Raw genomic sequence first — 13,290 nt, 5'->3', positions numbered from 1 at the left:
CTATCTATAGGTTTGGTCAATACATTTAAGGCAACATGGTGTCTGTGTGGACATCCCTTCGGATTTTGTTCCAAATAACTATATATAGGTTTCTATTTACCATCTGCTCTTCTACAAGAAGCAAATCAAATAAATCACATCAAGAATTTTACAGCAGTATTGGGTCTTACCATGAATTGTTCATCCGTAAACAGTGGTTTGCCAGTTACTTTCTTGAAGTGTTCTGTTGGAAATCCACAACTCTGATCAGCCAAAAATTCATGTATGTTATTTTTCCTGTTTGAAAAATAAAATAAAAAAAGGTAATATGAAACAACTGATTTATTAAGCAACAAAAGACCAGATGTTCACTTCTCATGGAGAAACATTACGTTGCCCTAAATATAAAATAATATACTCACTATAAAATATAAACAACAAAAAAAAGAAGAAAATAAGACCGGTTTTTCAGTTGTATATGTTACACCATTAAAATAATAATAATAAAAGGCTGGTCTTGGAGGGGCAGACCCAAGAACATGACTGACAGCTAGAGTAATCAGTCAGGAACTCGCCACTCCAGGATCCGATATTAAGTTTTCCCTTTTAATTTTGTAACTACACATTGCTCTAAAGACCCTCACTAAAAGAAGGCATTGAACTGACTTTGAAGTATAAATTAGCAGGGACAGTAAATATATTTTTGGTTCTTTTACAAGGGAATTCGGCCCATAGCACGGATGACCAAAATTCTAGGATAGACAATCCCAAAGATGATACTTGTTGAGGAGAGAATGATGTGCATAAAAAAGGGCCTTCAAAGACAGCATCTACAATCTGTCAACTTTGTAATTTCTGAAACAAATCAAAAAGACATTCATGACGTAAGTGTAATTTTGCGGGGAAAAAAAAAATGTACAACCTAGCATTACGTAGATCTGGATAAAGCAGTCCAAGATTTCAGCAATAGAATGGACATGACCGCAGAAAAGATTCCGTGATTAAACAAAAGATAGACATTTCAGTCCAATGGGAAGGCTGGAGAACAATGCTAGGAGCAATAACATTAGAATACTAAATATTACAGAAGAAGTGGAGGGGGCGATATAAAACACTTTGTGGCTCATTTAATAAAAGCAACACCTCTTGCTGTCACCCCAAAAGACCCTCTGTCAGAGATACAGATCATACACCGAGACCCTTTTCAATTGAACCTGAATCAAAGGACATCACAATAAACATTTTTAGCATACTCGGTGAAAGAACAAATAGTAACATTGCTTAAGTTTAAAACCCTGCAAGTCTAAGATCAGATTTTTGATATCAGGTCTGATATATCTCTTTCCACAAGCAAAGGGAACCAGAGAAATGCATGGAAGAACTGGAAAAGGAATGAAATCAACATACTCATGAGAAGATAGCAATAGGTCCAGCAAGTCAACTATACAGATCAAGCATGTGGCACATAAGGAGTCCCAATTGTTGTAAGGATAATTTCTGGCTGAATATATTAAGCCAGTGGTTCCCAAACGTATGACTCCTGAGGACCTCCACTGAATCACTGCTGGAAGTCATGGACCCCCAAGCAATTTGTACTATTTAAATTTCAAACATTAAAACAGTAATTCGCAAAAATACACAAACAAGTACACACCAAACAAATACTCGAATTACTAAAGATATAATTAATATAAAAAAAATATGTAAAAATTGAAACTTTAATGGGAAGGCTAGCGCTGCATCTCGGTGACTTTCAATGTTTGATTTTATTTTAAAAAAGATGAATCCTCAGGTCAGATTCTACATTTCCCAAATGATTTCTGTTTTTATATTTTCGCTACATAAGTTATGAGAAAACTTTCACAAATATGTGGTGGGGAAAGGAAGTAAAACCGTAAGGGCCTCAACTCTCCATATCCTCTGTTACATGTGCTTAATTTGTTTTATAGCAACTCTTGTACCAGTGAAGGGTGTGGGAGTACTTTACAGGGGACTACAAGGTGTAGGATTCACATGTCATACACACTGGTAGGCACTTTTTAAGAGTACTTAGCCTGGAGAAGCACAAACTCAGGATTCAGAACATAAAACACAGTAGTTAGTCAGGACTTTAATAATAAGAATATATGTCTACCCAAGCAAACGTTTTTGAGCAGCATAAGGATAATGAAAGGCTAGGAAAAAAACATAACTTTCTAATTTGTGCCATGCAGTTTACATGCAGGTCTTTGGATGGCAGTTCATAGCTTACTGTGTTAGAGTACGATTTTAACTTATGAACTGCACAATAACAAAAGAATCTCTGTGACAAAAGCAGTAACACACTGTTCTATGTACATAAAATAAGGCGCTTTGCAAGATACATGTTCTTTGCAGCAGGCATATAAACCATCTGCGCTACCTTAGATGAGTCAAAACTGCCATTAGACATAACTCAAGCAGGTGCATTAATCAGAGTTAACTTAACGCTTTTATTTTTGCGCAAACTCTGCTGGATGCACAAGGAACTTTGCAGTGCTTTTAAAGCTGCTACACAAAAGAAATAATAAATATTTAAAAACACACTTGTTTCTTTCCAGAGGCCTGAGCTGGGACCTAGGCCTGCAGAACCTGTAAATCTGCATTCCAAGGCAGGAAGGTTCAAGGGAGCCCACCACCTTTACTATGCAGATCTGCCCTTCATCGGAGGGTGATGCTGGACCCCCCTGCTCCAGGGCCCATTTGGCACCTGGACAGGGAGGAACATTAGTTATGCCAGAGGCTTGCTGCACTTGCTGACTGGACACACCTCTAGGGTGACCAGCCTGATGTAAAGACAACCTTAGAAATTCCACTATCTTGTTTGTGGTGGAATTAGGAATTCTGGGACAGAGTGATGCCCACTCCCCAAAGGAGGTGGTCACCTAGGGGGTGTAGTGACTACCAGGGATAAGTAGCCCATTGGCTACTACCCCTGACTCCACTTCATGCCCCCTAAATTGAGTATTTAGGGGACCCCCTGATGCAAGAAAAACAAGAAGCCTGCTGACCTGTAAACTGAGGCGCATTACATACTTGGCAACAACTCTGCCCGCCTGCCTACTGCACCCAACCTTTGTGGAGCAACTGACCTGTCCTGCCACTGCAGCCTCCAAGAAACCAGGAGAGCTGCCACTGCTTCACAAATCACCAAATCTCCCTTGGAACAGAGGAGCTGCTTCCCTGCATATGCAGACAACCAAAGAAGAACTGAGGACCAAGGACCGCCAAAGCCCAACGCCGGACATCGCCACAGCACCCAAGCCATCTAGCCCGAGCTGAAGTGGGCCAATGCGGTCAACGTGGGTCCCATCTAAAAGTATGGGATATTTTTATAAATTAGTGTTGGATTTCTTTGAGTGTGGGGCTCACTTACTGCCTATGTGTGTGCCTTACAAGCTGAGCACTACTCTTCGATATGCATACCTGCCCACCCACAATACCAAAAAACAAAAAAAAAAATCTTTTGTGCCTCTGTAATTCCTCTGGGGTTTGTTTGGACTCTTTATACAGTGGCCCAAAAAGAGGTACACTGTAAATAGCTAGATTCCTACAGTATACACTTCCCCTATTATGGGTGGTGACAAATATGTTGAATATAACCTACACAGATCAACAGAGTTCACACTTATAACTTTACTCAGAACACATGCATATCTTGGATAATTTATAAAAGATATCGGCCTCTGTGAGGTCTGGTGTATGAGAGCTAACACTTTAAGAGATTACACCTTCAACAGTAAACAATAGGGATACTACTCCAAGTTAGACTATTTTGTAATTGAAAGGAAGAAAATGAATAAGATAAAGAGTAAGAAAACTACCTACACATCTATCTACTCGATCCGCAGTTCAGCTTGAGATATGTTTACACAGTTGAAAATACAAAAATAAAGAGAAAAAAGTGAATGTCCTCAGCTAGAATATGAGATTCCCAAGACTGAAAAAAGTAAAACCCTGAATCGATGAAAATGAGAAGCTTTTACATTAAGACATACATTACAGGGCTTTCCAAATGTATCCAAAATAAGCCCGTAAGAAAAAAATCTTAAGACGTGGGAGGCCAGAAGAGTTGAATACTTGAAAATTTCAAGAAGTGTGTCAAGTTATTGACCTGGAAAGCCAAAGCAGGCAGAGTGGGAACGATATAAAAAGAAATACTTGATCAAATGTCAGGCTTAATACTGAGCATGACTCAAAAGATTGAAGACATATTGTTCAATATTAATTTCTCCAGAAACTATACTCCCAATACAAGACATGTCAATTAAAAATATTGGTAAGTTGAATCTAGATCAGCAATTAATGATGAGTCAAGACATAGTAAAGGAAGAAATATGCATAATACAAAAAAATATCTATATTATGCAAGACAAAGCCCTTGCCCTAACAGCATACTTAAGGAGGTCTGTTTTAAATTAAAAATATATAATTCCAATATGGAAACCATTATTTAATTCTGTCTTAATAAAAGGAGCCCAGCTGCCACCTTCCTGGCATGAAACTACCATTACTGTAATTCTGAAACCAAGCAAAGCACCAACTTTCTGTGAATCATCACAGCCCCTATCCTTGCTTGTTAAACTAGGATTATATCATTATTTCTAGCATGTCAGCAAGTAGATACAATACAGATGTCCTATAGTTATCCTAAAGAAACAGGGGCTCTGGTGCACAATTTAACATAACCCAAGGTTTTAGACAAGGTGTCCGCACTCCCCTTTAACATTTACCTGTATATTGAGCTGTTAGAAAAACAGCAATAATATATCCCTTACCTGTTATTTGTGTGTGAGAAAAAAATAGCTTTGCATGAAGAAAAGTTGATTGTATATACTCTAGACATTGAAACGTCTTTTTAACACAAAGAATACATTATACTTTTGGACAGCTGTCAGGATATTAGGCAAATTACTCAAAGACATGAAATGCAACATGAGATGGAAAACTAAAGCAATAAAAGAAGAAATAAGATATTTAGTAATAAAAGTAGTACACAATCTCAAAAAATTGCTTACAGATCAATAAGACGATCATGAAGACAGAAAAACTGATGGATAAGTTGAAATCTTCTACTAACATTGTATGGACAAAAAAACATGTCAAAGTGCCGATCCTGCAGAACTTCACCTTCCTATTCTGTAATATTGATTTGAGGTTGAATAACAAAAAGTCTCCTTGACAGGAGGGGGAAGACACCAATCAGTGGTTTAGACAGAGATACCTCTACCAACTGGAGCAAGTTTTGTTTTCTCACCGTTTAGTCGTAGACAATTTACAGCTCATCGGTTTGGCTAACAAAAGATTTACAGCACATGAAAATGAACCTGGTTAATTGCTGCATCTTCCGAGAGAGGAGAACAGTCAAGTGTTATCAGTGTAGGAGAGAATATTACATCAGAAAGATCCAATAATTGATGCCAGCGGTCTCATATAAACATTAAATAATGTGGGGCTCAGGTAAGAACCTTAAAGCCTCACAAGAAAGATTTGAATCATCAGGTTGAAGAAGTGGGAAACATACAGATTGGGTCTGGTGTGAAAGGAAATAAGTAAATGACAGATACCTGCAGTTAAAAGCACTTGAGCAGAATGGAGTGCAAGTTCTGTGTTTATGTACCTGTTTACAGAGTATATTTCAAGGATAGTTTGCAGGGTTATGTCTTGATTTGGAATTAGGAAGTAAAAAGAGTATACTCCTTTTTTTGCACCTCTATTTCCAGGACTTGCAACTGGTCCTTTTCTGTAGAGCTGGAGTTATGGGCTCTTTATGGCAGTTTTTGTATGAAGTCTATGCTGTAGCCATGACATACACTATTTACAACTAAGTTGGTTATAGACTGCAAGTTGTTTATGAATTTCTTCATTCTTTCCCATACAGGTGTGTTGTGGGTGAGGGAAGAGTGGTTCTAATCACTAAGGAGCTAGACGCAGACACCTTACGGCTTCCACCTCTTTATGTTTCTTTACCTCAAACAGAAGGCTTTGGTTTTTGCTGTTACCAATAGGTGGGACCTGAGAATTGGCTGTCTGTTCCTGTCCACCAAAACCACGCAACCCCTGATTGGACCCTCTTTAGAATTTGTTTCTGTACACTGCGATGGCACCCATGGGTTTGTAGTTCTCTAGCTTTTTTCATTCCCTCCAGAGTTTGGTCGACTCCTGACCAAAAGAGCTGGCTATGCGTTAGAGGCATGTCAACATTATTATAATACACCTCAGGCTTAAAAGCAGATGTGTAACCACGCAGGACTCATGTTGCAGACACACAGTGAGATGACAGCCTCAGAAGTACTGACTTAAGGCAGGAGTTCAAGATGTCCTCTCCCCTTTCAATTTAACTCTTTGCAATTTTGTGGAATTCTTCTAGATGTGATAAAAGGTCTTCAATGTCATCCCAGTGTTGCTGGGCATGTCGCTTAAGTAGGGCATTCAGGCACCTGCTCTCTCCATCGTTTGGCACCTGCTCTCTCCATCTTTCTTCTGGCAGCCTCTAATCTCTTACTGTCTGTCTGATGGGGGCTCCACTGCCTATTTCCTTGCTGTGGGTACAGTAAGTCTTGTTCAACGGGCCCTTGGATATTCTTTTGGTCCAGAGTCGAAGGTCTATATTCTTTTATGTGTGCAAGGTGACTGCTTTAGCTAACGCAAGCTTTGTGAAGACTTCTTTACCCTTCCGGACTATGCTTGGGAGCACTGGAAGGAACTGGTTCTTTCTATATACAGAGCTGAACTCTTGAGGATAAAACATGTGTTGTTCTTTTCTACTTCCTCCTCCAAAGCATTGGTCGCCTTTTTAATCACTCTCTGGTATGTGGAGATGTCAAACCAATTTCTCTCCTCATTAGAGTCTGCCTCAACGCCTTCCCACAAAGTTTCTTCAAGTGGAATTTCATACTCGATGTCCCTAAGGTCAGTGCTAAGAATAAAATTCTCCTGCCCCACCTCTGTGCCTTGGCAACGTAGAAGATTTCCTCCTGCTCTGAAATTTGAACCGCCTGTGTTGGTTTCCCAACACCCAACAGATTTGCTCCCTTTAGCAAGCTTTTTACTTATTTATTAAGCAGGTTCTGGATTTCAGTCTCAACAGCCCTCTTTTTCATCTATAGCTCAACGACATCTGAGTTTTTATGTTCTCCATGGGACTTTTCCTTTGCACCCTCATTCCCTTTTCAGTTAGCGCCTTGAGACCCGCACGGGTGAGTAGCGCGCTTTATAAATGTTAATGATTTGATTTGATTCACCTTTGACTGTCCTCTGAAGTCAAGGCAATGCCATTCAGCGTATCCATACTTGTGTGTTTTTGTTTCCCAGCAGGATGGGAAATTTCTTTGGATCCTTTGACTGTTATGCTTTTGTAGTGTTGAGGGTTTGGCTTTCTGGGTATCTATGCTTTTGCTTGAAATTTGAGCTCTGGTGTCTGGGTCCTGTGGCTCGGTCAGTTCAGGGTCTTGCCTGCAGTGTTCCTCGACCTCCTATGAGGTACTGAGGTTTCCCCCACCCCCCTCTTTTTCCTCCCTCTTTTTTCTCCCACTTGTTTTGCCGCCACCTGTTTCCTCCATCCAGCTAGCCCTGCCCACCGCCACCCACTGCCTTGACCCAAGGGTAGGTCGCTCCCCCTGCCGCTGCAGCTCCTCCAGGTTCCTGAGTTCCTGAGACCCACCCCACAGTAAGTACCCCCCACCTCCCAGCCCCTCGTTCTGCCCCGCGCTACTCACCCTCTCTCCTGCTCCTTTTCCTCTTGCCTTCTTCTCTGTTCTTCCTCCTCGCCTGTATTCTTCTTCTGTACTCCTCTTCTCCCCGTCTTCTCTCCTCTTCTCTTCTTCCTCATCTTCTGCTGTGGTATTCTGCACCCTGTTTCTTCGTTTTTTGTATCTCCCTCCGTATTCTTCTCTGTTCTTCTGTCTTCTTCTGGTCTTCTTCTCTGTTCTTCTGGTCTTCTTCTCTGTTCTTCTGGTCTTCTTCTCTGTTCTTCTGGTCTTCTTCTCTGTTCTTCTGGTCTTCTTCTCTGTTCTTCTGGTCTTCTTCTCTGTTCTTCTGGTCTTCTTCTCTGTTCTTCTGGTCTTCTTCTCTGTTCTTCTGGTCTTCTTCTCTGTTCTTCTGGTCTTCTTCTCTGTTCTTCTGGTCTTCTTCTCTGTTCTTCTGGTCTTCTTCTCTGTTCTTCTTCTCCGGTCTTCCGGTCTTCCGCTCTTCCGGTCTTCCGCTCTTCCGCTCTTCCGGTCTTCAGTCCTTCCGGTCTTCAGTCCTTCCGGTCTTCAGTCCTTCCGGTCTTCAGTCCTTCTGTTCTTCTTGTCTTCTTGTCTTCTTGTCTTCTTGTCTTCTGCCTTCGGCTCTTCTGCCTCCTCCGTCCTCTTCTCCCCGCGCCTGCCCTCCTGCTCCTGCCTGATCCCCCTCCCCCACTCGCATCCCCCCCTCTATCTCCCCTATCTAACCTGTTCACTTTCTACCTCCCTCACTCCTCCTATCTACCTATCTCTCCATCTCTCTATCCCACTATCCAACTCCCTCACTCTCCACCTCCTCCTATCTTCCTATCTTCCTATCTCTCTATCTTTTTCCCTATCTATCGATTTCTCCATCTACCTTTTCTCTCTACCTATTTCTCTATCTCTCCCCCCCTCCCGCCACCCCCTCTATTACCTATCTTCCTATCCCCTCACACTACCTCTCACCCTCACCCACCTCTACAACCCCCCCCTCCCCTATCTTCACAACCCTACACCTATCTTTCTCCCTAATCTCCTAAACCTCCTAACACTCTCCCCCCTCCACCCTTAAACCCCCCTCCCCCAGCTCTTCTCACTCTACCTGTCCCCCCCCCCCTCCCTCGCGCTTTCCCGCCGCGACCTCCTGCACGCCCCCGCCCCCCAGCTCCCATTCGCCCCCAGCTGACCCCTCCCCCCCCTACCTCATATGGCGGCCGCTGCGCGACCGCGCGCAGCGGGTGCGCCGCTGGCGCGCCGGAGGCAAGCCCGTCTACGCCCGTCCGCGCCTGGCCCGCGCCCAGCGCCATGACCCCTGGTCCCCAGCGCTCCCAAGCCCCGATGATCCGCTATGACCCCACCACCCTCCATGCCCTCAACCCAGGACGCTCCAACACCTGCTTCCAAGCTCACCCCAAACGCACCCATGGACCCTTCGCCTGCAACTCCTGCAAACGCATCTTCCACCACGCAACAACTACGACCACAAGCCCACGCGCCATCAACCACCTCAAGTGCATCCTAGTCAACGCTCGCTCCGTTCACAAACACGCCGTTGAACTCTGGGACCTCCTAGACTCCACAGCACCGGACGTCGCCTTCATCACGGAGACCTGGATGAACGCCTCCTCTGCTCCAGACATCGCCACCGCCATCCCCGAAGGCTACAAGATCTCCAGGAAAGACCGCACCAACCAAGTAGGAGGAGGCATCGCCATCGTCTTCAAAGACTCCATCAGCGTCACCACCTCCACTGAAGACTCCCTTCTTGCCGCTGAACACCTGCATTTTCAGATTCGCACCGACCCGAGGACCACCCTCAGAGGATCCCTCGTCTACCGTCCTCCCGGACCTCACGCCCCTTTCAGCGACACCATCGCCGACTTCATCTCCCCGCACGCCCTCGCCTCACCGGACTACATCCTCCTAGGCGACCTCAACTTCCATCTGGAACAAAACAACGACCCCAACACCACCACCCTGCTCGACAACCTCGCCAACCTCGGCCTCAAACAACTGGTGAACACTGCCACCCACATCGCCGGACACACACTCAACCCTATCTTCTCCGCCAGCAAACACGTCTTCTTCAGCCACGCCTCCGCCCTTCATTGGACCGACCACAGCTGCGTCCACTTCACATTCCGACGCGAGACCCGCCACCTCCGCACTCAACCCATCCCTCGCCGACAGTGGAACAAGATCCCTGAAGAGCAACTCTTCGCCGCACTCGCCGCCAACCAACCCACCCTCACCACCGACCCCAACGTCGCAGCCCTCAACCTCACAAACTGGATCTCCAACTGCGCAGACAACCTTGCTCCCCTCAAACGCTTGCAGCGACAGAACACCAAGAAACCCCTCTGGTTCTCGAACACCCTCAAAGAATCAAAGAAAACTTGTCGCGCACTTGAGAAAGCCTGGCGCAAGGACCGCACCGCTGACAACATGACCGCCCTCAAGAACGCTACCCGCAAACACCACCACCTGATCCGCACTGCCAAAAGGAATTTTTTCACCGACAGACTGGACAAAAACAGCCACAGCAGCAGAGAACTCTTCAGCATCGTCAAGGAGTTCTCCAACCCCAGCGCCAACGCCAACGCCGTCACGCCCTCACAGGATCTATGCGAATCCCTCGCCACTTTCTTCCATCGCAAGATCAGCGACCTCCACGACAGCTTCGGACACCAGACCCAACCTAACACCACCGAACCCACATCCCCGACCATCACCCTCAACAACTGGACCCACATCAGCACGGAAGAAACCAAATCCATCATGAACTCTATCCACTCCAGCGCCCCTTCGGACCCCTGCCCGCACTTCATCTTTAACAAAGCCGACAACATCATCGCCCCGCACCTCCAGACCGCCATCAACTCTTCTTTTTCTTCTGCTACCTTCCCCGAATGCTGGAAACACGCCGAAGTCAACGCCCTACTAAAGAAACCTACGGCTGACCCGAGCGACCTGAAAAACTTCCGCCCCATCTCCCTTCTGCCTTTCCCAGCCAAAGTAATAGAGAAGACCGTCAACAAACAGCTGACCACCTTCCTGGAAGACAACAACCTGCTCGACCCCTCACAGACCGGATTCCGAACCAACCACAGCACAGAAACCGCCCTCATCTCAATCACAGACGACATCAGAACCCTGATGGACAACGGTGAAACAGTCGCCCTCATTCTTCTCGACCTCTCGGCTGCCTTTGACACCGTCTGTCACCGCACCCTAATCACCCGCCTCCGCTCCACCGGGATCCAAGACCAGGCCCTGGACTGGATCGCCTCCTTCCTCGTAAACCGCTCCCAAAGAGTCTACCTCCCTCCGTTTTGCTCAGAACCCACTGAGATCATCTGCGGCGTACCTCAAGGCTCATCACTCAGCCGACACTCTTCAATGTCTACATGAGCCCCCTCGCTAACATCGTACGCAAGCACGACATCATCACCTCCTACGCCGACGACACCCAACTTATACTCTCCCTCACCAAGGACCCCGCCAGCGCCAAGACCAACCTACAAGAGGGTATGAAGGACGTCGCAGATTGGATGAGGCTCAGCCGCCTAAAGCTGAACTCTGAAAAAACTGAAGTCCTCATCCTCGGCAACACCCCGTCCGCCTGGGACGACTCCTGGTGGCCCACGGCCCTCGGCACCGCACCGACCCCCGCAGACCACGCCCGCAACCTCGGCTTCATCTTGGACCCCCTTCTCACCATGACCAAGCAAGTCAACGCCGTGTCCTCCGCCTGCTTCCTCACCCTCCGCATGCTCCGCAAGATCTTCCGCTGGATCCCCGCCGACACCAGAAAAACCGTGACCCACGCCCTCGTCACGAGCCGCCTGGACTACGGCAACACCCTCTACGCTGGGACCACCGCCAAACTCCAAAATCGCCTGCAACGCATTCAAAACGCCTCAGCCCGCCTCATCCTCGACGTACCCCGCAACAGCCACATCTCCGCACACCTGAGACACCTGCATTGGCTCCCAGTCAGCAAAAGGATCACCTTCCGACTTCTCACCCACGCACACAAAGCCCTCCACGACAAGGGACCGGAATACCTCAACAGACGGCTCAACTTCTACGTCCCCACCCGCCCCCTCCGCTCCTCTGGCCTCGCACTCGCCGCCGTCCCTCTCATCCGACGCTCCACGGCGGGTGGGAGATCTTTCTCCTTCCTGGCGGCCAAGACCTGGAACTCCCTCCCCACCAGCCTCAGGACCACCCAGGACCACTCCGCTTTCCGGAGACTCCTAAAGACCTGGCTGTTCGAGCAGCGATAACCACCCCCTTTGTCCCTAGCGCCTTGAGACCCGCACGGGTGAGTAGCGCGCTTTATAAATGCTAATGATTTGATTTGATCTCCCTCCTCCCAGGACCTACTTTACAGAGGCTGCAACATGGCCACGCCACTGGTGCGCCAAAGATAGGGCAAAGGCAAGTCTGTCTGCCCCTGCCCGTCCCCATCTGTGCCTGGTCTGCGTCCACTATCAGGACTTTTGTTCTCCTACACCCCACAGATAAACCACCCTGAACCACGGACACACCAACAACTTCTACTACCGCACTTTCTCCCAATCCATGGTAGGACCTTTTTCCTGCATCCACTGCTCTTTCTCCTACATCATCGGTTCACTCACCAACACGCCATCCACCACCACTTAAACCAACCAACACAACCTACCTATTTCACAACAACTTGCCTTCCTCCTCCAAAATACATACTCACTTTGCAAACATGCTTCAGAGATCTGGAGCCTCATCACCATCCTCACCCCCAACGTTGTCTTCCTCACTGGGACCTGGCCCACATTAGCATCCGCTCCAGGCATCGCCGCAGAAACACCCAACAGATACAAGATCACACACTGAGACCACACCAACAACCCCACAGGACAAATTGCCATCATCCACAAAGAAAACATCCTCTGCACTACTGAGACAGAAGACACCATCCATACCATGGAACAACTAATCTTTAAACTACAAACAAATGGACAAACTACCATCAGAGGCACCCTCGTAAAAAGACACCTTCATCCCAGACTTAATGGCCCCTCTCGCTATGGACTCCAAAGACTACATTTCCTCAGAGATCTGAATTTCTACTTTGATGACCTCAATGACACCAACATCACCAGCCTCTTTGACAGCATGAATAAGATCTGCCTCACCAAACTCCTTACCGACCCCACCCCAATGCAGGACACACAATGGACCCATCACCACCTTTAGCAATAGGGTAAAGTACAGCCACATCGCCACACCTTGACTGACCACTCCATTGTACACTTCAACATCTCGAGCCCCCACATCTCCACCGCCTAGCCACCCAGCGCCCCACTACAGCTGAAACAAAGTAAAAGAGAGCCAATGAACCAACGCCCTCAACACATCATGTCTGAACACTGCATCAAACCCGGGCCAAGCCGTCAAAAACTTCCACTCCTGGATCACCAACATCACTGCTCCCATCAAGACCAGCTGACAAAAGGAGATTCACCAAGCAGGCAAGATGGCACATCAAGGAACTAAGAATAGCAAAACACCAAAACACCACTGCAAGCAACTGGAAAAAGAT

General features: G+C 46.7%; 1 protein-coding gene across 1 annotated transcript in view; it reads right to left on the bottom strand.

Moving 5' to 3' along the window:
* LOC138258979 (protein SSUH2 homolog) overlaps window positions 1-13,290 on the bottom strand; it is a 257,887-nt gene that overhangs the window by 77,727 nt on the left and 166,870 nt on the right. The window contains exon 11 of the mRNA XM_069206339.1: window positions 171-276. Coding sequence (XP_069062440.1) covers window positions 171-276 — 106 coding nt within the window. The remainder of the gene's footprint in view (window positions 1-170; window positions 277-13,290) is intronic.

This window comes from Pleurodeles waltl, chromosome 9 (genome assembly GCF_031143425.1).
Source record: "Pleurodeles waltl isolate 20211129_DDA chromosome 9, aPleWal1.hap1.20221129, whole genome shotgun sequence".
Taxonomy (NCBI): domain Eukaryota; kingdom Metazoa; phylum Chordata; class Amphibia; order Caudata; family Salamandridae; genus Pleurodeles; species Pleurodeles waltl.
Note: the sequence above shows the minus strand (reverse complement) of the source record. Positions and strands in the feature narration are given on the sequence as shown.